The sequence below is a fragment of the Tarenaya hassleriana genome, unplaced genomic scaffold, assembly GCF_000463585.1.
Source record: "Tarenaya hassleriana unplaced genomic scaffold, ASM46358v1 Cleome34, whole genome shotgun sequence".
Taxonomy (NCBI): Eukaryota; Viridiplantae; Streptophyta; class Magnoliopsida; order Brassicales; family Cleomaceae; genus Tarenaya; species Tarenaya hassleriana.
The window spans coordinates 1,058,659-1,081,032 of NW_010966542.1; the positions used below are offsets into that span (position 1 = coordinate 1,058,659).

Below are 22,374 nucleotides of genomic sequence, written 5' to 3' on the forward strand. Positions count from 1 at the left end.
ATTTCAAACGATCGGAAATCCACGTATTGACGGATTGTTGATGTCATTTTTTAAATTAAAATTGATAACGTGCATAAGGTGACATCAACAATCCGTTAATACGTAGATTTCCGATCGTTTGAAATTGTGGTCAAACCGATCAAAGGTTTATTAGAGCAATAATTTGCAAGTTTGAGGTTTTATTCAGTGACAAGTTACAAGTTCGGGGATTAAATGATAGTTTTTCAAGTTGAAGGTTTATTTGTATATATTTTTGCAAGTTAGAGGTTTTTTAGGGGTTTTACCCAATGAAAAATAAAAGAGAAGACAAGAGGAAGAATTAGGTGTTGAATGGGGGTGGTTTTCGGAGTTTTTGGATTTTAAAAACTGAAAAAACCAATAATTAAGTTTTTTAATTTTTGGTTTTCCTAAAAACGCGGAAATCTACTTTATGGAAAAAATCAACTAAAAACCAAAAGCTACAGAGTTTGAATGGTAGTGGCTTTTATTTTGGGTTTTTGGCTTTAGTTTTTGGTTTTTAGTTTTTAGTTTTTAGTTTTTGGTTTTTGGCTTTTGGCTTTTGGATTTTATAAGTTTGTAAATCTAAAAAATTATAGTTTTTGGGTTTTAGTTGATTTTTTCTATAAAGTAGATTTCCGGGTTTTTAGGAAAACCAAATTTTAAAAAACTTGATTGTTGGTGTTTTCACTTTTTAAAATCCGAAAACCACCTCCCATTCAACACCACAATTTTTTAGATTTACAAACTTATAAAATTCAAAAGCCAAAAACCAAAAACTAAAAATTAAAAAACAAAAACTAAAGCCAAAAACCCAAAATAAAAGCCACTACCATTCAAAGTTTTACTCATATGGGCATTCGAGAATCATTTTTTTATGTAACTAAAAATCGTATGTGGACAACAAATCATGTGTTTTAAAGAATAAAAAAACATATAGTTAGACTATAAAATTTACGAACGGGTGGGGTGTCAAAATGGATTTGACACCCAAAGCTGTTCGCGAGCCAACACATATTTCACTGTCAAAATGGATTTACCACGAGAATCGATTCATTTGTCTCGTGATCTAAGACGAATCGGATTGAATCAAATATTTTTTCACGCCCGTGCCAACGCCAACTTTGGTAGGCAATTCTCTTAACAAGCTAAACATGTCAAAGCAGGAACACAAATGGAAGGATCTTTCAATTTGCGCGTGGGGGATCGCGAGTATATGATCATTTGGTTGACCATTTATAACTGCACCCACTTCCATTAAATTTCAAGCATGACACGGTCGAATTTGTGGTGAAAACTTCTACGTGGTGGACTTGGAGACGGACGACCCAATCATATAGAAAAAAAAAGGCATCGGTTAAAAGTCAAAGCATATTAGTTTGCATTATAACCAAGAAAAGTCATCTGCATCTGCTATCTATCTATATATATATATATATATATAAAACTTTCATTCTTAGACAGCTATATATATTAAACACTTGAGTTTCAAAATGTTTAGTTAGTGATATTGTTTAAAAACACAATTATATACTTATCTAAGATTTTATTACATCAAGTATATGAGCAATTACAATAAACTTTTTTATATGCTTATCAATATTTGTGAGACTATTTTCCAATTTGCATAAAGGAATTCCAAGATAAGAAGTTATAAATTTCGTGTTTGATGCTAAAAATTAAGTCTATCAACGTTTAGACGTTATAACTAACAAATGTCTACATCGTCAGAGTAGATTATCTTTGTGGCAGTATTCGTTTGATTAAAATTATAATTACAAACCAATTTGGTGATCAATGAATTAATTAAGACTTGCTGAGTTGTGATACCCAACCAGAACTCGTCAAAGAAAGGGTTAATTAATAATAATTAACGCAATTTGCGAAATATGATGTAGACCCGAAGCTGCTATAGTGCGCGTCGTACTATCTTGCGCCGTTTCCCTCATTATTTCCTATATATAACCCTAACTGTCAATTTCGCCGGGAAGGAAATTTAGCTTGTGCAGGCGTAGGCTACACCAAATCCAACGGAGAAGACGACGAAAGGTATCACCGCAACTTCGACGATCATCGGAAATACAAATCATTCTCCTTTTTGCTTAGATTGAGAAGAGGTAAATGCTCTGTTCTTCTGTCTGACTCGCATGTTTCTTTTCCTCTTAGGCCGTTGATCGATTCTTCTGACCTGATTTCATGCCGATGTTGGTGATGAGATATGTGACCGTCGGAATTGATTTCGATTTTACTTGTCCGGAGTGCGAATTGTTGGGTTGCGCTCGTTGACTTGTGATGTTCTAGGTCTACGAAACGCGATCTCCCAGTTTTTGCTCTATTGATTTTGATCGGTTTATGTTTTTGGGATCACGGAAGCGAACAGTTTTATACCTTTCAAAAGCACCTATTTTGGTGAAAATTATGTTTTTCTGGTAGTGTTTCAGGCCCTTTATTTGCCCCTTGCCCCGGAGTGTGAACTGATCGAATAATTAATCCATGGAAGCATGTCAATACTGGTTCAATCTTAGCTGGTTATTTCTCTCCGTGGTTCAATCTTAGCTGGTTCAATACTGGTTCAATTTGATTACCAAAAAAAAAAAAAATACTGGTTCAATCTTAGCTGCTGCTGAATATTTCTCTCCGTGTCTGAATATTTCTCTGCTTCGCGATTCCTTTAGTTTGTATGAGAGGAAAGCGCGAACTGCTCTAGTCTTTGTCCTGAGGGGAGCTGTTCACTTACCCTTAGTTGTGTCTGAACGTCTCTTTACTTTCAGTCACATGCGGAATTCTTCATGTCTGAACATGTTCTTGTTTACGTTTACAGTTTGGGCTGCTTATTTGAGTGCCAAACGGTTCGTTGGAGTTTTGCCTTCAAACAGTGTCTTTGTTTATGCATACAATTGGTTTCCTCGACTGAGAGAGAAGCAGATTAGCTCAAGCCTTGTCCCACATTACAATTTTTGTGTCTGAATTTACCATAATATTTCATCAGCTCGTCTGAGAGGAAAGCTTAATGGGCTGCTTCGGTTGCTGTGGTGGAGAGGATTTTCGTAGAGCTGCTGAAACTGGGTCGAGGCCGGTGCCCAACACACCAGGTAGCTTATCTGCTCTCGGTTTTCTGTTGCGTTACGTATTTATTAATCAATCCCTTTTAGCTGGTAAGGTAATTGATATTTTAACTGCTTTAAAGGTTACAATGGTGGACACCATAGAAAAGAAGATCAGCCCAAGGACCGTCGCCCTGTCATTGCTATGCAGCCTATAGCTGTACCCGCCATTTCCGCAGATGAACTGAGGGATATAACCGATAACTATGGGTCAAAGGCTTTGATCGGTGAGGGCTCATATGGAAGAGTGTTTTATGGTGTTCTTAAAAGCGGTAAGACGGCCGCCATCAAGAAGCTGGACTCCAGCAAGCAACCTGATCAAGAGTTTCTTGCCCAGGTAGACCTAATGCTTCCCAAAGCTTCTAAGTTCATGTTATTCTCCATCAAACTTTTCCATAGAATTGTTCTCTCGATCTTTGCCTTTTTGCTGACATAGAAAACATTGGCAGGTATCAATGGTTTCAAGATTGAGACACGAAAATGTTGTTGCACTTCTTGGTTACTGCGTTGATGGCCCTCTCCGAGTTCTTGCTTATGAGTATGCTCCTAATGGTTCTCTTCATGATATCCTTCATGGTAAGTTACTATCCTGTAATATTTTAGCAGGTAACAACTGATAAAATGCGAAAAGTAAAGGAATTAAAAGACTACTCGCCCAAGGTTGTAGGATGAGTAAAATAGAAAGTTGTGATTTCATATTGCAGGTCGGAAAGGTGTCAAAGGAGCGCAACCTGGTCCAGTTCTATCATGGCAACAGAGAGTTAAAATCGCTGTGGGTGCTGCCAGAGGGCTCGAGTACTTGCACGAGAAGACGAGCCCTCCAGTTATCCACAGAGATATCAAATCCAGCAATGTCCTTCTGTTTGACGACGACGATGCCAAGATCGCCGATTTCGATCTGTCCAATCAAGCCCCCGACATGGCTGCACGCCTTCACTCGACTCGTGTTCTAGGAACCTTTGGTTATCACGCACCCGAGTAAGTCCCCACCCCTTCATCTTTTCCCCTCCTTATCAGTAGTGATCTTCAAATTCTCACATTTTTAACTCATGCTCTCGGGACTATAGGAGGGTATCATGGTATAAAATAGTATGAAGAACTAAGTGGTTAACCTGGATTTAGTTTTTTCTATTATAATTTTTCAAACTCTTTTTTTTTTGGGACGTGCTTCAGATATGCAATGACTGGAACATTGAGCACAAAGAGTGATGTGTACAGTTTTGGTGTTGTTCTGCTGGAGCTTCTCACGGGTCGTAAACCTGTCGATCATACGTTACCGCGTGGACAGCAGAGTCTTGTGACATGGGTAATGTTTAGCATAGTGATCTCTCTTTCCTTTCCCACTTTTCTCGTATATAAATAACAAAAAAAAAATACTAAAGATCTCTATAGCAGTACCTATGACAAAGGAGGTTAAAAGTCTAAGAAAAAACTCTTTACATCCCCGTAGAAGAGATAAGTACCTCACTTGGTTCTTCTTCTGTAGAAAGGAAAAAAAGAGAATAATATTGATACAATTTAAAGCCCTAAATGTTAACGATTGCCCTGTTTGCGACCCAGAGATGTCTGAAGAATAGCTCCCTGAACTGAACTTTAACCATGTGGGTTAAGGATATGAGTTGAGTGTTCATAAAATCTGAGATTGTCCCAAGAATTTTTAGATGGATGTTGTTGCTATTGGAGAGTGAGAAATTTTGAATGTGGAAAACAGGCGACGCCTAAGCTGAGTGAAGACAAGGTGAAGCAGTGCGTTGATGCGAGATTGAATGGGGAGTACCCTCCAAAAGCCGTTGCCAAGGTATGTGGTTAAGTGTTACTATGAATCCCTTTGTATGTATTCATTTTCAAATCTATTTCCATTGTCGAATTCTCTCTCTCTCTCTCTTGTGTGTATGGTAACAGATGATGTTTTGAAAATGTGGTAACGAAATGATAATTGTGGCAGATGGCGGCGGTGGCGGCGCTGTGCGTGCAGTACGAGGCGGACTTCAGGCCGAACATGAGCATAGTGGTGAAGGCTCTTCAACCTCTTCTCAACCCTCCTCGCTCTGCTCCCCATACCCCCAACCGTCACCCCATTCTCTAATAACCCTCACCTTTCTCTATCACAATTATAAATTCCCTTTTGATCGTACTCAAAATCCTTGTGGTTTCATTTTCAGAATTTAAGGATTGTATGTGAATTCTCTCCTTCCCCACTGTTTTGTCTTTTGCAAACAGAAAAATATTGCATTTTACCATAATATAGAAGAAAATCCATTGGCGTGTTTATTTACTTTAGAATTGGTCAGGGCGCAAAGGTTTTGCAATAGCTAATGTTTTCTATTCGTTCATATAGATTTTCGCATCATAAACCTAAAATGCTAATGAAATTGATTTTTTTTTTCTTTTAAATCCCAAATCGAAGCTGGGCCCAATTATTTCGCCATGTCTTGTCGCTTAGAGGCCTCCTGCACCTTTTATTTATAACACTGTAGGCCTATTGGCCGTTGGATCATGGATCCACTCATCGGAGGATTCATCTCCACCGTCTGTCCATTTTCTTTTCACGGAAACACAATTCCCCTCGTCCAGCTCTGCTATGCTGCCTTATATTTGCTATCCATTCAGTTCCCATGAACTTGTTCGTCTCTTCCGCTCCTAAATCTCCTTCTGCTTTCGTCGTTTTGCTTGTGACGCATTCTTCGTCCTTTTTTTTTCTGCTGTTGCATTGCAGCCCGTCGGAGTTTTCGGAAATTTTCATCTCAGGTGATCTTGTGATCCACATTCGCTACATTATGCTGGATTCGCGCGTTTGTTCTACGTCGAGATTCGCAGTTCCTGGCTTCTGATCTCGAGGTACTTACTACTCTCGCCCAATAGTTTGATTCCCACGCTTCCTCCTCCGCGGATCCGATCCAATTCGCTGTGTCTCTGATCGTGATCTCTTGATTTCTCCTACACTCGGCTCTGTCGGTCGATTTAGGCTTTCGCGCCCTCAACTTCACGTTTTAGGCTTTGATTTTGCCTGTTGATAAGAATATTTCAGGCATTTTCCATTTTTGTAAACTCATCTGAGTAGTTTACTTACGATGCCAATTTCATGGCAAATTTGTTTTGTTTCTCACTTTTGAGTTCGTCGACGGAATTGGGGTTTCTTTGATCTGTGTTGTTATTTCCACGCGGTGTAAGATTCTTCTCATCGTTCCTACTAAGTGCGTGATAATCTTATCTGCTCAGTTGAATCGGCAATGTCTAACTAGGGGTACATTTTGTTCCGGGTTCAGATAACAGGCATGGAATCCTTGGATCTACTGGGTTTCAAGGTGGGTCACTGCCTTGTTATTGTGTTGTTGCAGTGATGGGCCACTGACTATCAAGAACTGAATCAACCAAAAATTTCGGCTTTTGAATCGAGGGAAGAGAAAAACGAAGATTGAGCAGAGATGATAAACAAGACACTTGTACTGACTTATTTCTACTTACTGATCTACATTTTGCTCTCATCAGGAGTTATCCTGTACAACAAGGTGATGGCAATGGCTGTTATACTCGAGTCAAGTATATAATATATAAGCAGACATCTCTGTCTATTTCTGCATATTCATTGGTGATTTTGCATATTTGGATGCCAAAAGTTTCAGGTCCGAACGGATGTGTTGTGTATATAAAATGCACATACAGATCACTCAGTAAACTATGGGTGTCGAATAGAACTCGTTCATTCTCCTTGTTTTTGGTTTTAACAAAGCAGGGGACCATTTCTTGTCTTTGGCTCCTATTGTGCTAGAAGCTGACTTTTATCTCACATCTTTCTATTTTTGCCTTTTCTTTGCAGTGGGTACTGTCTCCAAAGTACTTCAATTTTCCGTTTCCTATAACACTGACAATGATCCATATGGGGTTTTCTGGATTTGTGGCCTTCCTTCTTATTCGTGTATTCAAGGTACTTTTCTCATAGTACAATGAAAGTGCTTTCACTTATGATTGTGTTGTGTATGCTTACTCATAGGGTGAGCATGTATATCCGCATGATTTATGCTTCATAAAATGTTGAGTTTTCTTTCAGCATATTTTAACTTTTTTTTCCTCTCATTTCCCGATTTCCCCACAATGGCAACATATAATATCACAACCTGATTTGTTGATTTATTGCATTCGATGCTAGCCAGGTGATTAGTTTTTTCTTTGTGATGTAGGTTGTATCTCCCGTTAAAATGACATTTGAAATGTAAGCCAGCTTAATCTCCATTTGTCTTTGCTTATATATAGTCCCTCCGTTCTCTGTTTTAACACATTATTTGTGGGGGCAGATATGCAACCTGTGTGGTACCTATAAGCGCATTTTTTGCATCAAGCCTCTGGTGAGTCCTTGATTTCAGAAAAAAAATTCCAGGGTTCTTATTCTTTGCAGAGTGGGTACATTTGTGTTCTTCCTAATAGAATTTAAATGGTGATTTGGCCATCACTTAACTTGCTCTATGCTAGTCATACCCACTGTTTACAATGTTTCTTGACTACTATGTTTTCTCCTGTTCAGGTTTGGCAATACTGCATATCTTCACATTTCGGTGGCCTTCATTCAGATGCTGAAAGCTCTAAGTATGTGGAGCGTGCATGAGCTTTTAGTTACGATATCTGTATTACTAAATGGCATTCTGATTATGTCATAAAAGCTTCCTAATGCTTGAGTTTGCAATTGCAGTGCCGGTAGCAACATTTCTTATGGCCGTTGTGTGTGGCACTGACAAAGCAAGGTGCGACGTGTTCTTGAACATGTTGCTGGTCAGTGTCGGAGTTGTTGTATCCTCATATGGGGAAATTCATTTCAACATAGTTGGCACAGTCTACCAGGTCACAGGCATATTTGCTGAAGCTCTCAGGCTTGTGCTAACTCAAGTTCTTCTACAGAAGAAGGGCTTGACATTGAATCCTGTCACCAGCTTATATTATATAGCTCCCTGCAGGTCACTCTTTCCCTGAGTCCTGATGTTGCTTTAACATTTTTTTTTAAAATTTCAGAAATAGAATCTGTTATTTTATCATTTCGATTGATTTTATGTTTGTGCTAAATAGAATCTGCTCGGCTTCCTTAAAATTAGGTTCTTTATGTTGTGTGCAGTTTTGTTTTCCTGTTTGTGCCATGGTACATACTGGAGAAGCCAGGGATGGAAGTTTCGCAGATACAGTTCAACTTTTGGATCTTCTTTTCGAACGCACTCTGTGCATTAGCCTTGAACTTCTCGATATTCTTAGTGATTGGGAGAACAGGGGCGGTCACCATAAGGGTTGCTGGTGTTCTCAAAGACTGGATTCTGATCGCCCTCTCGACAGTCATCTTTCCAGAGTCTGCAATCACTGGCCTGAACATCATCGGATATGCAATAGGTATACATGGGTTGTCTTGTGTTGAGCATATGTATACCATATACAGGTACTCTTTTTATATACATATATATTGTGGCATGTGTTCTTTCTGTCACAGCGCTGTGTGGAGTTGTAATGTACAACTACATAAAAGTGAAGGATGTGAAGGCGTCACAACAGTCAACTCCGGACAGTCTTCCAGATCGAGTCGCTAAGGTCAGTCAAGTTCACCTCTCGTCCATCTCTCTCTCTGTCTTCCATATGGAATGGCTAAGGCGGGTCATTCATGTTCTTCGTTCTTCGGCAGGACTGGAAGATGGAGAAGAAGTCTTCGGATATATTCAAGCCAAGCGACAGTGGAGAGGGCCCCTTCTCAGCAGCTGAGCCAAACGATGAGGAAACCCCCTTGATCACAACGTCTCGGTTATCCCATATTGGTCGAACCCACAACGCCTAGCGTCCACACATAGGTTTTGGTCCCCGGACATTGAAAGCTAAAAGTAGTGGAATAGCCAATGTTGGTAAGTTCAGAAAAACGAAATCCACAAAATCGTTTGTAGTTACTTGAAAGACATAATTCTCAACTATTTTAGTTCAGTGGAAAAGTTTTGGTTGTCCATCACATTTTCGTCCCACGCTTTGAATTTGAATGCTCAAGTAGAAGGGACAAAAACAAAAGCCAACTATTTTTGCCTTCGTTGGTCACCTTACAACATTTTTATTACAAGGACGTTATTATGGTTGGAGGATTTCTACACCTTTTGCTGTCCAATTTCAGACTGCTCTGTTCCAGGAATGTAATAAGGTTAATTTGGATAGTTCAATCGATAAAATCGGAGCGAATCCGAAAGGTACTCGCTTACACAGAAAAAAAAAACATTATGTGAATGTCACAACTCCTTTGCATCGTTTTGGCAGCGGAAACGACGACAGGATTCAAAGTCCCGAGCTTTCTGGGTGAGGCATTCGAGCAAACACCTTGTGAGCGTGTTATGTCACTGAGCTGATCCAATCTTCACGGACCCGAATTTGTAGTTGTTGGATCAGGAGGAGGGGGTGTGGAACCGAGGGAGTTAAGATGGAGGAGAGCCTCTTGGGCTCGCTTCCTGGCGAAGGCTGCCTCTCTGACCCTCTTATCAGCCTCGTTCTTGGCGAGAGCCTCAGCTTTAGACATGGAGAGAGCCGAGATTTTGGCGGCAGCAACGAGGGCCTTGGCGGATTGCTTGTCCAGGGGAGAAGACGGGGAAACGGGGAAGAAGGAGAAAAGAGGGTCGGAGCAGGGAGGGCAAGTGAAGGAAGAAGAGGAAGAGGGATCGGAGCAGGATAGGTGGGTAATGGAGGGACAGCTAAGGCAGATGAGGCGAGAGGAGGGAGGAGGGACGATGCCTTCGAAGACTTGGAGACAGACCGGACAGAAGAGGCCATTGTGGCTCTTCAGCAAGCAGTCGGTGCATTCTCGCCGGAGAATCCCTCTCTCTCGGACGTTGTGTATCATCGCCGCCTCCGTCGTTCCACAGCCGTCGCATTCCCGCCGACGCTGCTCTCTGTTCATTGACCCAAATCCTTCTCTTTTAGCAGTTGGAATCAATATGGAGCCTTTTTTTTATAAAGTTTTTAACTTAGAATTTGCGTTTGCTCTCCTCGCTCTTGAATTTCTTCTTTCAATCCATTACTCAGAACACACACTACTTGCTGATTATATATATATATATATATATATATCATATTATTTTGGATTTAAAAAAAGAGAGAATTGATGTTTTTTCCATTGGAGCAACTGCATGACTACATGCCCTCTCTTCATCAATCAGTCATTTTTACATCCCACTACTAAAAAGACAATTGATGGGAAATGGGAAGAGAGAAGGATAAGGTGAAACTTCTTCAAGTGGCGGCAACATCATGATGAAGACTCCTCTGGTTTGATTCAGGTCTACAGCAGGGGGAGCTCGGTCTCTGATTGTTCCGTAAATAAGCCAATTGAAACCAACATATATATGTATAGACACATTATTACAACTTGGAAAACTGTCTGAGCCGATCAGCGGCGTCGTGGGCATGGTCAGGAACTGGAAGATTGCAGAGAAGAGTTACCCTCGAGGAAGAGACCAAGGTTTTGGATTGAGGAGAGTGATGGGTCTTCCATAGCTTGACCTCCCAGACCTGAATGGTCCTGCCCAGGCTCAGCGGTGAGGCCTCGGCCAAGATGAGGTCGCCGAGGTCAGCGGACTTCATGTGGTTGATGGAGAGGTGAATTCCGGCGACCCTTTTGAACCCAGATGCCATGTGGGCCCCCATGCTGGCCAGAGACTCGGCGATCAGGGCGGAGACGCCGCCGTGCAATACCTTGAAGGGCTGCCTCGCGTAACACAAAAAAAAGGAGCCACATGCAATCAGAGAGGAGAGAATGTTGATGATGACGAAGGAATTAATACAATTGAGAATGAGAAGAAACCTGGCAGCAGGTGGAAGTGACAGGAAGGCGGCCGGTGATTCGTGTCGGTGATAACTCGTCGATCTCGAAGCCCAACAGATGAAGCGGAGGGTCCAAGCCCTGAGTCTTGGACGAAGAATCCATGAATTGAGAGAGAGAGAGAGAGAGAGAGAGAGAGAGAGGTGGTAGGTTTTGGTGAAAGAGTGGTTGAGAGACGAAGGAGAAGTGTGTGGATGGATTTGGTTATTGGGATCGGGGGTTGTTGGGAGCAGTGCCGACGATTCACTCAAACGGGTCAATCGATTGATCTTGCAGCCTTATTCCTACCTGCGGTGTTCCAAAAACAAGCAAAACCAAAACAATTACAGTTCTGTCTACAATCCAAGATTCTTGTGTAAGGAGGGGAGATGATGATGATAGACCTTTGTAAATAATGGTTAGCATATCATCTTCTAAATTTGGCATTTATGTTGTTATCATTATGATGATAAGATTGAAACCGTAAACGTGCGGAAATAGACAAAAAAGGGGGGAGGGGGGCAGGCCCACATTTGATTCGATTTACCATTACCCTTTTTTTCGGCCTGATTTTTTTAAAGAGGCGATGTAAAGCCCAGGCGTGGCCCATGGGCTTTTTTAGCTGAACATTCTGTTTCCGTAGGATGGGCGTTTCGATTCTGAATAATATCTAAACCGATCAATACCGAGCGAGGTTAAAACTCGAATTGTCTCTTTTATTTACAAATGTATGTGTTAATATGGAATTTTTTGAAATGGTAGAGAGAGCAAAGAGAGAAACACAGCGTGAGAATTTTCTTTGTATTTCAAAAATCAAAACAGTCTCGTACATACAAACATAAACTTGAAAACAAAACTAACAAACTGAACCGACGCACTAAACCGGAAATAGAAAAATAACCAATCATCAAACCGAAATCAACCTAAAGACCGGAGTCTTCAATACTCTCCCTCAAGATGGATAATACAAGGACTGTATTCTCATCTTGACAAGTAGAAAATCGGTTTGATCAGCAGACAAAGGTTTTGTCAGCAAGTCCGCCACCTGTTCCGCAGAAGAAACATGAATTGGCTGAAGAAAACCAAGATTGATCTTCTCTCGAACAAGATGACAGCACAACTCTATATATTTAGTATGCTCATGGTATACCGGGTTATTTGCAATATGTATTGCAGATTGAGAATCACAGAAAAGCTTAACCGGCAATCCGAAATCAACTCCAATATGCATTTCGATTCTTTTTTAGTATTTATATAACAAAACCGTTTTGAACCGAATATAAACCAAAACCTCATCGAACCGACTCAATTAATATTTTGTTAATTCTTTTTTTATAATTTTTATACAATCGAATAAATTGTTTCCGAATCAATCCGAAAAAATACTGAAACCGAAACCGAGACAATGTTCGGTTGCTCTGTTTCTTTTTTTTCCCCATGTTTTTATCTTTTTTTAGGAAGTAAGGAATGGGTATAGACTGCACTTGGAAATCAATACAATTTCTTTTAAATTTCCAACAACGTTTACCACTTTATATTGGCGGCAAGGCCCACAATCTTGACTGACTATAGTTCTGATTAGTCACTTAGAAAACGTTACATATATATACATATATATAGATAGAATTAAACTGGCATCGAGTATCAACTATCATTGGAAAATGTGTGTGAGAGAGAGAGAGAGAGAGAGAGAGAGAGAGAGAGATTCGGTAGAGAGAGGACGCTGAGTTCGCACAAAGTCACCGAATTGGCGGACCGACCAAACCGCCACTTCCGGTCAGAGTCAACTCCCAATCAAACGGACCGACCATTCAATAGGGAAAATGGTGAATAATTGTTAAATTTTTTATTATTTAACGTAAAGCATTACAATATTTATACATATAAAATAAAAGTATATAATATCTTATTTAATCAATATAAATATTTAAAATATAAAAATAATATCAAATCTAATACGTAATATTATTATAATGTTTTCAAATCTTCTCTAATAATATTTTATAATATTATTCTTTTTGTTGGAGATTTTAATTTCTATAATATTCTTTGTATCTCTCTATATATATATATATATATATATAACATGCTTGGTTTTGTATTGGGTATAAAGGAGTGCTTGTGCTTATAATTAATTGTCTTACACCACTTTTAATCAAATATGTAATTTGCAGTGGGTCCAATTTTGACTGGTTATAAGAAAAACATATTCATCTGCTTTATATATGTTTCTACTTCCTCTTCCCACAACTCCACCAAATTTTGTGCACCGGTTCTGAATCATGTAACCGGAAACCACGTTCAATAATATACATAACAATTAAAGTGTCAGAAAAAAAACATATATAAAGAAGCGAAGTGATTTCCCACCAATGAGCAAAGCCCGTTGGCTGTCATGTGGGTTGCAATAAGTCTAATTTTTGAAAAAATGAAGATAGGGATTTAAAATAAGAGATTCTATTGTTACGAGAAGGGGGTGCATGCACTGTCAACGGTTCCTCTCATGCCCTGATGCCCCCTTTTTGTTCCTAATATTCATTATATATACACAAGCATTACATGATCAAAACTTCATATGTTACTTTTAAACTACGTTTTCCTTTTAAATTATTTGCCCTTCAAGTTGCCCTTTTACTTCAAGCGATATATATATATATATATCGAGCGAATGAATGTAGACGTTCTTTTTTTTTGGGCTCCGGATATTCGGAGAAAAACTTTATCTTACGGAAAGGAAGGAAACTTGTGTTAATATAATATACGCAAATACTTGTGCGAAAATGAGCATATCACACATAAAAATAGTATATATGTATATATATATATCGGGATAAAAGCTGGGTTTATAAGAGAGAGAAAATAAGTTGGGTGTCATGCAAAACATAATATTTCCCATTTAAACGACATTCCGTATAAATATATTGTGTGTGTATATATATTAACGAATAAAATAATGACTATATTGTCAATTGGTCATAAAATGTGCGCGGGCGCGCATGTGTATGCGTTACTAAAATATATAGAGATGTGAAATTCTCGGAGATGTAAACGAGAGAGAGAGAGAGAGATGCAGGAAAAAAAAACATGTGGAATTCACATGGGTTCCTGCCGATCACTCTGTGTTCACATTGATCCGGGCTTTTATCAAAAATATCTCTATTATGCTACAAAGACTTCAAGGCATACCCCTGCAAAAATAAATAAAAAAGTTAGTTCAAAACATACCCTTATAATTATGTTATTCCCATAATACCCATTGGCGTGGGTCCCAATGACAGAAAAAGAAGAGAGAGAACAGTTTTCGGTTCCCTAGGAAAAAATTTAAATATTTTAAAATTTTTAAAACTCCCTCCACCACAAAAAGTTAAATTTTTCGCGTGAATTTTAAAAATTTTCGGTGTGACCAGTGTGACCAGTGTGACCAGCGTGACCAAAACTAAATTTTGAACGGTGTGACCAGTGTGACCAAAACTAAATTTTGAACGGTGTGACCAGTATGACCAAAATTAAATTTTGAACGGTGTGACCAATGTGACTAGTGTAACTAGTGTGACCAATATGACTAATATGACTAGTGTGACCAAAACTAAATTTTGAACGGTGTGACCAGTGTGACTAGTGTGACCAGTGTGACCAAAACAAATTTTAAACGGTGTGACCAGTGTGACTAGTGTGACCAATGTGAGTGTGACTAGTGTGACCAATGTGACCAGTGTGACCAAAACAAATTTTAAACGGTGTGACCAGTATGATTAGTGTGACCAGTGTGACCTCTGTGACCAATGTGACTAGTGTGACCAGTGTGACCAAAATTAAATTTTAGACGGTGTAACCAATGTAACGTACCTTTGTCAATCTGTTCCATTATTGCTCCAAACATTTATTTGGCATTAAATATACGCCTCTTGCATATTCTTCGACAGATTTGCTATGCATCTATCTCATTTTCATAAAAAAAAATACACGATTCACTCTAAAAATCATAAAACTCAAACCCAAAACACAAAGTTTATGCATCGAACCAATCTCTTGTATTAATGAATTTACCTTCAGTTTTTGTCATTTGTTCTGTCTTACACCGACTCAAGAAGAAGATATGAGGTCGTCGGTGAGGATATCCTCAACGAAATAATCATTTTTCGTTAATGAAATGAGAAGGGAGAAAATGAAAGAGTTGAGAGAAATATAAGAGTAGAGAGAGAAAGTTAAGAAAGAAATGAAGAGTTATCAAAGAATGAAAATGAGAGAGATGAATTCAAAATGAAGAGAGGAATATCACGTTACTTTTGTGAGAGGGTTAATTATGTCTTTTGTTCCTTTTATTTTTTTTTCCAAAATTTTAGGGTTTTGGAGGGTAGTCCGTGAAGTCTATGTAGCAAAGTAAGGGTATTTCTGTTATATTGCCTCCATACCCCTCCCATATACATACATACATACATATACCCCTCCCATATACATACATACATATATATATATATATATATATGGTCTTTTAATTTCTCGGAAACAAATTTGATTAAGCAACAAATGATGACGAGACGTGGATTCATATTCTTATAAATTACATGACGTATTTGTGAGTGCAAAAATATAATGGTATGCGGAAAAAGCTGCCTTGAGTGAACAAATTTAGTTCTCATATAGCATCCACGACGGTGTATTATAATAACAACCGAATATCGTAAAAAAAAAATAAAAACTTTTAAATTTGATAAATAAATATATAAAAATTTATTTTGTATAGATTTTTTGACTTTTTGCGTAAAAAACCTATAAAAACACTAAATTTAATTAGTTTTTGTATAACTGTAGCTGTATGTAAAGAAATTTGTATGGATTTATACGAAATTTTTAAAATTTGTGTATTTTTATACCAAATTAAAAGTTCATATATTATTTAGCAAATTTAAAAAATTCATATATATTTTTTTATATACTCGCATAATAATTACAATCTACCGTACCTCCGTTAGTTCAGATGATATAATGGAGAGGAATATGTTATATCCTTAATGGTCACACAAAAACCAAAGATTCAATTGAACTTTAACCCAAAAAAAAAATGGACATAGGAATTAATTAGGAAAGGTGAATGAACTCTGGGCTTTATCCTCCTCCCATGTGTAAAAAATATAGGAAAAGCAAACTCTAGCCACTGTAATCTTCCGAGATCAATAAAAAAAACTATTTACTTTTGTTTTAATACTAATTAAACTCTATATCTAGCGTAATTAATCTATAAATTTTTATTTTTAAAAAATTTGTCCAAAACTTTCATATTTCATAACTCAAACAAAAATGATGATGTAACAATGACATACTTTTCAACACCCATCAACATAATTATATCACATTATCATTTCAAATAAAATTTAAATTAAATAATTTATTTAAATTAATATATATACATACAAAATCACACAAATTATAAAAGTATAAAACTTATGAGTTATACAAACTCGTGGATTTTACTTGAATTTTTAAAAAATTCAAAGTTTTGTAGATTAATCACTATAAATGTGGACGAAACTTATATGAGTGGGGTACTTGCCCCCATAGACATTTAAAAAAAATACTTATCATTTTTATTTAAATTGTAATAATGCCCCACTGAAATTTAAGTGGTACCCCTCCAACTTTTTACTCTAAACCTTATTTTCAATTTTTTCTTCTACTAATTTCACATTCTTCTTCATTTTTTTAAATTTTTTTCCAACTCCAAAATTATATTTAATCTTTGATAAAATAAAATATAAAATCAATCATAATCAAATCCAAAAAAACTAAAAGTAACCAAAAATAGGTAAGTTATTATGAATTTGATTCTAAATAATTTTTTTATGTTTTATTCAATTGTTTTTATATTTTTATCATATTAATAAATTTATTTTTATATAAATCTCATGTTTGATTTAACCAATTGTTAAATTTCTCAAAAAAAAGTATATGTTCAAAAATTTAATGATCTATTTGACCAGATAAATTCAAAATTGTACATTTATATAATAGTTTTGAGTCATGTTAAATCATTACGTGAGTTTAACATGTCAAATTTGGTAAAATTAGTTAGATTTTATTCCGATGACTCTTTGGAATAAGTATCTCTTCAACATGAACTCAATATCTATATCAACAATTTGATATGGATGATGATAAATTTTCTAATTTGATTAACCTTGTAGATCTTATTGGTGGAAACAAAGAAATATCTTTCGTATCTATTGGTATACAAATTTTTGAAATTGATTTTGATTTTGTCCGTTCTGTTGTCACCGTGACGTTGAAAAATATTTGAACTTTGTAAAGACAACTTTGTGTCAGTCGAATTAGTGATCAGTTTTTCAGTGATTATCTAATTTGTTTCATCGAAAAAATATATTTTAGAGAGTTATAAAATAAAATTATGGATAGATTTTAAGAAATAAAAGATCGTAAAATTTATTTGTAAAACGAAAGATATTTATTGTCTTTTGTATTTTATATAATATTTAAAATTGTTGTCTCCCTTAACAAAATTTCGGATTTTTTTTTGCCATATCTCATATATATATATATATATATATATATAAGGTTATATATTGTTTTTAAAAAATGTTATTGGGAAATATTTACGGAACAAGAGATATCTATATAATGGAGGAGGGGATGGGGAAAAGGAATCACGTGGGAGGGCATGTGGGAAGGGAAGGCAGCCAAACGATGTTGAGGATAAGAAAACAACGATGCTTCTCCCGAGCTCTTATCGCGGATCTTGCCTCTTTTTCATCATTATTAATTTATTATTTATTATTAATTATTATATATATATATATATATATATATAAAGGCTATAAACTCAGAAGCAGGGCTCCCCCCCATCCACACAGAGATTGTGATTGGGAGATTTCAAAAGCGGAAAATGGCATCGTGGAAGAAAACAATAACAACGCCATTCAGGAAGGCGGCAACACTCTTCAACCAGCCGCAGCCGCAGCCGACTTCCCGCCCCGGTATGTATATGTAACGTTTTCCCCTTAATTTGATCGATCATATATATATATATATATATATCAACCACATATTCACACATATATATATATATATATGAACAGAGGAGGAGAGGAGGATGGTGAGAGAGCTGCAGGGAGAAGTGATGGCGTGCGGCTACGAAGACGTACTCGTCATGTGGTCTATCCTCGACAAGTCCAATCCCTCTTCCTCCTGCGATCTCTCCTCTTCTTGATCATACATACCTTCTCCCCCCTTCATGTACATACATATCATATAGTTACATTTAGTCGAGGCTTCTTTCTTCTCCCTCTCTTGAGTCGGAATTCGGACATAATCCCCGTGACCAATCTTTTTTGTCCCGGTGCGATTTTTTTTTGTTGGGCCTTGGACAATTGTTTCGTCCTGAATTCCGTACGTTTCGCTCTCGCTTTAATTAGGTTCAAGATTTGTGTTCTGATGCTTTCTCTCTCCGTACGTACGTGCACATGTACCTCTCCTCTACATGCACTCATCATTTCGTCACGACGATGGGTTCCAATTTTGAGCTTGGGTTCTTGTCCAGTAAAACATTACACTATATATATATATATATATATAATTGATATCTCAAAATCCCGATTGGTTCCATATGTATCAACTATTATTTAATCCAAAAAGAAAATAAAAATCGTAGATGGATTTGGATTGTGATTGACAACGATGGAAACCGGACTCTTGTGGCGGCTCCTTGTCTTTTCCATTTAAGCTAGCCTGGGAAAAGGCTTTAGACTAAATATTTTTATTTACGAAATAGATGATAATTTTTTTAAAAAATAACATATAAATATCCGAACTTTTACAAAAAAAATTCTATATAAATATGTGATAAATACCTAAATTTTTAAAAAATTCTTTATAAATATCTAGATTTTTTTTTAAAAATTTTAAATAAATACAAATTTCAGATATTTTTTTAAATAAAAATAGGTGATGTTATTAACGTATTTTGGGTTTATTTGAGAGTTTTTCAAAAGTTTAGGTATTTATATATGATTTTTAAAAAATTCAGATATATATATAAAAATTTTATAGTTAAGATATTTGTGTCGGATTTTTGTAAAAATTCAGCTATTTATATGCGATTTCCCCTAATTTTTAATATAAAAAACAAAAATAAGCAATGATAAACAAAAGTTGGATGTTCTATAATCGTTATTTCGTTGTACCGATCGAGTGGTGTTTGTTTTCTTCTCAGTTTTCTTGTTTTTTCCCAATATTTTTCCTGGGAAAATTTCTACAGCTTTTCCCGGAAACTGGCGTCCAAAAGCATCATCAATCTCAAGACTTCAATTCTTGGCTCAATCATCATTTACATAGATGGTCGATCAAGCTTTGGCTCACTCCACCGGCTGTAGCAAACAAGAGCTAGAAATCATCGACAGCTTACAGTGTCTGAGTCTAACCTTGGCCGCTGCTTCGTTGGTTTCACCCAGGACCTCTAAGTGAACGAAGTCTAACCTCAATCAATACATCTAACACAATCATATGAACAGCAAAGCAGATGAGCTGTAAGACAAATAATGGCTGTCGAAGGTAATCAGTACAATTGGTAAGAAAGGCAAATGGTCTGGATCTCATGAAAGCATTATTCACACGGTATCTCTTAGAGGTCAACCGAATCTTTCAACTCTCCGACGTCGCAGCTCCTCCACAGGCAGATCACCGGAAGACGGCCTGGTCGGTCTCTGATACACAGACGAGCCATTTTCACTGCGTCCAGTGCCGCACATCTCACATACGCTTATCCAACCGGAGTTATCGTAAGTGCACGCTTGGCACCTCCACATGCCAGACCCTGCTATCCCCGTCTGCCCTCTTCCCACCCTTCCTCTCCCCGAAATCCTTTGCCGCCGCCTTGAACGCAGCATATTGTTCACAAACCTCAAGGGCCAGCTCACAACTTGGGTTACGCCTCTTACCACCATGGTCAAGGGATCAGTGCCTGAATAAGAGCCCTTCAACCTCAGATAGAGAATCCCTGCGAGGATTCCACCGAGGTGTCCAAGAAACGAAGCGCTGGGGACAAACATCTGGACTAGAATCAGTTCCGCCCAGGCAGCATATCTGGTCGGGACAATGATGCCGTACACGCTGGAGTACTCCTCAGACTGAGCGTTGAGGACGACTTTCATGGCAAAGAGGACACTGGAGAACCCGGCAGCATACTCGTGGTAGTAGGCTCGGTCGTAGTCGAAGAGGGCAAGAAGCGATTTGGCTAACAGCACGGTGAGCCCATGGGACATACCCAAGAGAGCTACGATCATGGAAGCAAACTCGATGCTTCCCATGGATGTTTCGAGCTGAACGCCTTTCCAGAGAAGGGACATCATATTGTAAACCAGGTGAGGTTCGTTTAGATGGTAGAACGCCGACAGAAGGAAGCGTTTCAAGTCCTTATGCTGTTCAATCCAACACAGAAGAAGGAAGAAAGTGAATCCATTATGCCTCAAAACGAGAACGCCACCGAAAAGGACTACGGAAAATTTGTCAATTGGGTTGGGTGTCGTGCCCACATGAGAATAGCCGAATCCGGGTGTAAATTAAGGGGGGGAATAGGAAGGAAAAGGGGGAAAGAGAGGGTATACCTTGACGATGAGGTGGGGATTGAACCAGACCTCACTGAGATGGGGGAGAAGAGGATCGAGGAAGGAGGGTCTGAGATAGATGAGAGTGTTGGCGGCCAAAAGACTCGCCGTCACCGGCGGCTTCCATGGCAACCTGTAGTACTCGGCGACGGTGCTCAGCGCTAGCAGCGGCAGCATCCCTCCTCCTCCCCTTCTTCTTCCTTCTCCCCAATTCGCCATTGAATCTGTTCTCGTACTCGAAAATTAAAATTAACTCCTCTCTCTCAGCAGGAGTCGCAGCTTGGTAAGGAAAGGATTTGATGAGAAGGGGAAGGAAAGGAAGGAACCGTTCTCTCGAGAGGCTTCTTCCCCTTTTGGGTTTGGGCTTTACGTGTGGGGCCCATTTACGACCATTTTTGCGGTTTATAATTTGCTGGGTAGCCGTTTCGGTTCGGAAGAACCAAATCGTAAATAACTTTAAAAAAATGAGGTATTTTTTTCGATTTGAATTCTACGAAATTTCCGAATGATATTAATTTAAAAAACAGAATTTATTGAAACGAATCGAAGCGAATTTTATAAAAATAAAAAACTGAATTTTTTAATAAAAATCGGAATCGAACCAAATCGAACCCGTACCGAACCAGATATAATATAATAACCTATTGGTATCTATTTTTATAAAACCGAAAGAATCGAACCGGATACCAAAATGGCCACCCTAGAATTTACCAACAATCACAGTCACAACCCTTTTGAAAGTTTCCTAATTCCCAGCTAAAATAGCCTCTTTCAAAGCCGGGACAATTTGCACCAAAAAAAAGGTTCAAAGGCAGTAGTAAAATTTATGAAAAGAGATTATCTATCCTTGCAGGTGATGCGCTCTTCTTGGGTCGAGTGAAACAGAGCAGTAAATGAAGGAGGGATTGAGACAGGAGGAGTTAAGTGTTGATTAGGGCCTTGAGTTGACGAGGAGCTTGCGGAGCATGGAGTTCTCGTTAGTCAGAGTAGAGATCTTCTCCTCGAGTTGGGCATTCGTGTCATGCAACTCCCTTGCCCTTGATTCCAGGTCACTCATATACACCTTCTTCCTCTCTCTCGCTTGCTGAGCCGACACCCTATTCCTCAGCAGCCTGCTCATGTCTTTTCCATGCATCAAAGATTCTCTCTTTTGCGTCTAATGCACACAACGGATTAGTATTTCAGACCATGGAGCTTGAGGGGGCATTACCTCTTGAGGCGTCTGTGCTCTTTGTCCGAAGGGTTACGGCCACGGCGGCGGCCCTTCTGAGTCTCGGGATGGGTGACATTATAGGCACTATGGTCAGTGCTTGCTTCTATATCAGGAACCATTAACAACTCCTCCTCACTCTCCTCTGCAAAAAAAATTACCCAATTAACAAATCCAAGAAAAAAAGGACTTCAGTCACTAAAAGAGAATATAGATGGCCTACCAATCTTGTGCTGCTTCTGAAGGGAAGACATGGATTCTCTTCAGGGGATGGAGCAAAAAGAGAAAGTTGATGTGGGGAGATAGGTTTTGAATTTGCTCAGTTGTTCAGCTCCTCCATCTCAGAAGGGAAGGGACCACTACTATTGCTCTTCTCTCTCTCCCCACAAGTCTTTTGGCCCGCAAAGGGACACGTCTGTTTAACCACAGCCGCAACTCCCAAACATCCACCCCCCTCTTCAATGACTCTGCTTCCTCCAGTGTTGCATTTCTGAAGAAAGATTTAGAGCTTCTTTTTGAATCTTATCCTCTTCAAAACCAGAACCAGTTAAGGCATTCCAAAGCCATAATTGTCTCTTTTAAGGACAAAAGCAAACCCCCCGCCATTATGGTTTGCTCCATATTTCAATGTGCAGTCTTCTGGAGATATTT

At 38.3% G+C, this 22,374-nt stretch overlaps 7 protein-coding genes across 10 annotated transcripts; 3 read left to right on the top strand and 4 right to left on the bottom strand.

The window, feature by feature from the left end:
* The first annotated feature begins 1,978 nt into the window (after positions 1-1,978).
* On the top strand, positions 1,979-5,376 carry LOC104821810 (pto-interacting protein 1-like). 3 transcript variants are annotated; one of them, XM_010552811.2, is made up of 9 exons: positions 1,979-2,046; positions 2,164-2,298; positions 2,987-3,089; positions 3,185-3,438; positions 3,551-3,677; positions 3,806-4,079; positions 4,275-4,407; positions 4,813-4,899; positions 5,047-5,376. In XM_010552811.2, exons 3-9 carry the CDS (start codon positions 3,008-3,010, stop codon positions 5,185-5,187), a joined length of 1,098 nt encoding a protein of 365 aa, XP_010551113.1. In that variant the 5' UTR covers positions 1,979-2,046; positions 2,164-2,298; positions 2,987-3,007; the 3' UTR covers positions 5,188-5,376. The 3 variants fall into 3 exon arrangements, with proteins under 3 accessions (XP_010551113.1, XP_010551112.1, XP_010551111.1); XM_010552810.1 differs by lacking the exon at positions 2,164-2,298 and adding an exon at positions 2,819-2,846 and having other exon boundaries at positions 1,987-2,114; XM_010552809.1 differs by lacking the exon at positions 2,164-2,298 and having other exon boundaries at positions 1,987-2,114.
* A 300-nt stretch (positions 5,377-5,676) lies between these two features.
* On the top strand, positions 5,677-9,071 carry LOC104821811 (probable sugar phosphate/phosphate translocator At3g17430). The gene is made up of 10 exons (XM_010552812.2): positions 5,677-5,939; positions 6,368-6,610; positions 6,919-7,026; positions 7,280-7,311; positions 7,394-7,444; positions 7,621-7,682; positions 7,786-8,047; positions 8,203-8,468; positions 8,566-8,663; positions 8,755-9,071. The coding sequence occupies exons 2-10, from the start codon at positions 6,527-6,529 to the stop codon at positions 8,902-8,904; spliced, it is 1,113 nt and encodes a 370-aa protein (XP_010551114.1). The 5' UTR covers positions 5,677-5,939; positions 6,368-6,526; the 3' UTR covers positions 8,905-9,071.
* Positions 9,072-9,243: 172 nt separating this feature from the next.
* LOC104821812 lies at positions 9,244-10,117 on the bottom strand. Its single transcript, XM_010552813.1, has one exon. The coding sequence runs from the start codon at positions 9,997-9,999 to the stop codon at positions 9,463-9,465; it is 537 nt and encodes a 178-aa protein (XP_010551115.1). The 5' UTR covers positions 10,000-10,117; the 3' UTR covers positions 9,244-9,462.
* Positions 10,118-10,191: 74 nt separating this feature from the next.
* On the bottom strand, positions 10,192-11,320 carry LOC104821814 (1,4-dihydroxy-2-naphthoyl-CoA thioesterase 1). 2 transcript variants are annotated; one of them, XM_010552815.1, is made up of 3 exons: positions 11,304-11,320; positions 10,903-11,208; positions 10,192-10,802 (listed from the first exon to the last, which is right to left on the bottom strand). In XM_010552815.1, exons 2-3 carry the CDS (start codon positions 11,023-11,025, stop codon positions 10,461-10,463), a joined length of 465 nt encoding a protein of 154 aa, XP_010551117.1. In that variant the 5' UTR covers positions 11,026-11,208; positions 11,304-11,320; the 3' UTR covers positions 10,192-10,460. The 2 variants fall into 2 exon arrangements, with proteins under 2 accessions (XP_010551117.1, XP_010551116.1); XM_010552814.1 differs by lacking the exon at positions 11,304-11,320 and having other exon boundaries at positions 10,903-11,297.
* Positions 11,321-17,643: 6,323 nt separating this feature from the next.
* LOC104821815 lies at positions 17,644-18,427 on the top strand. Its single transcript, XM_010552816.2, has 2 exons — positions 17,644-17,888; positions 17,991-18,427. The coding sequence occupies exons 1-2, from the start codon at positions 17,798-17,800 to the stop codon at positions 18,119-18,121; spliced, it is 222 nt and encodes a 73-aa protein (XP_010551118.1). The 5' UTR covers positions 17,644-17,797; the 3' UTR covers positions 18,122-18,427.
* Positions 18,428-19,382: 955 nt separating this feature from the next.
* Positions 19,383-20,983, bottom strand: LOC104821816 (rhomboid-like protein 14, mitochondrial). Its single transcript, XM_010552818.2, has 2 exons — positions 20,514-20,983; positions 19,383-20,327 (listed from the first exon to the last, which is right to left on the bottom strand). The coding sequence occupies exons 1-2, from the start codon at positions 20,730-20,732 to the stop codon at positions 19,539-19,541; spliced, it is 1,008 nt and encodes a 335-aa protein (XP_010551120.1). The 5' UTR covers positions 20,733-20,983; the 3' UTR covers positions 19,383-19,538.
* Positions 20,984-21,142: 159 nt separating this feature from the next.
* On the bottom strand, positions 21,143-22,298 carry LOC104821818 (transcription factor HY5-like). Its single transcript, XM_010552820.2, has 3 exons — positions 21,947-22,298; positions 21,724-21,868; positions 21,143-21,625 (listed from the first exon to the last, which is right to left on the bottom strand). The coding sequence occupies exons 1-3, from the start codon at positions 21,975-21,977 to the stop codon at positions 21,445-21,447; spliced, it is 357 nt and encodes a 118-aa protein (XP_010551122.1). The 5' UTR covers positions 21,978-22,298; the 3' UTR covers positions 21,143-21,444.
* Between the last annotated feature and the right edge of the window lie 76 nt (positions 22,299-22,374).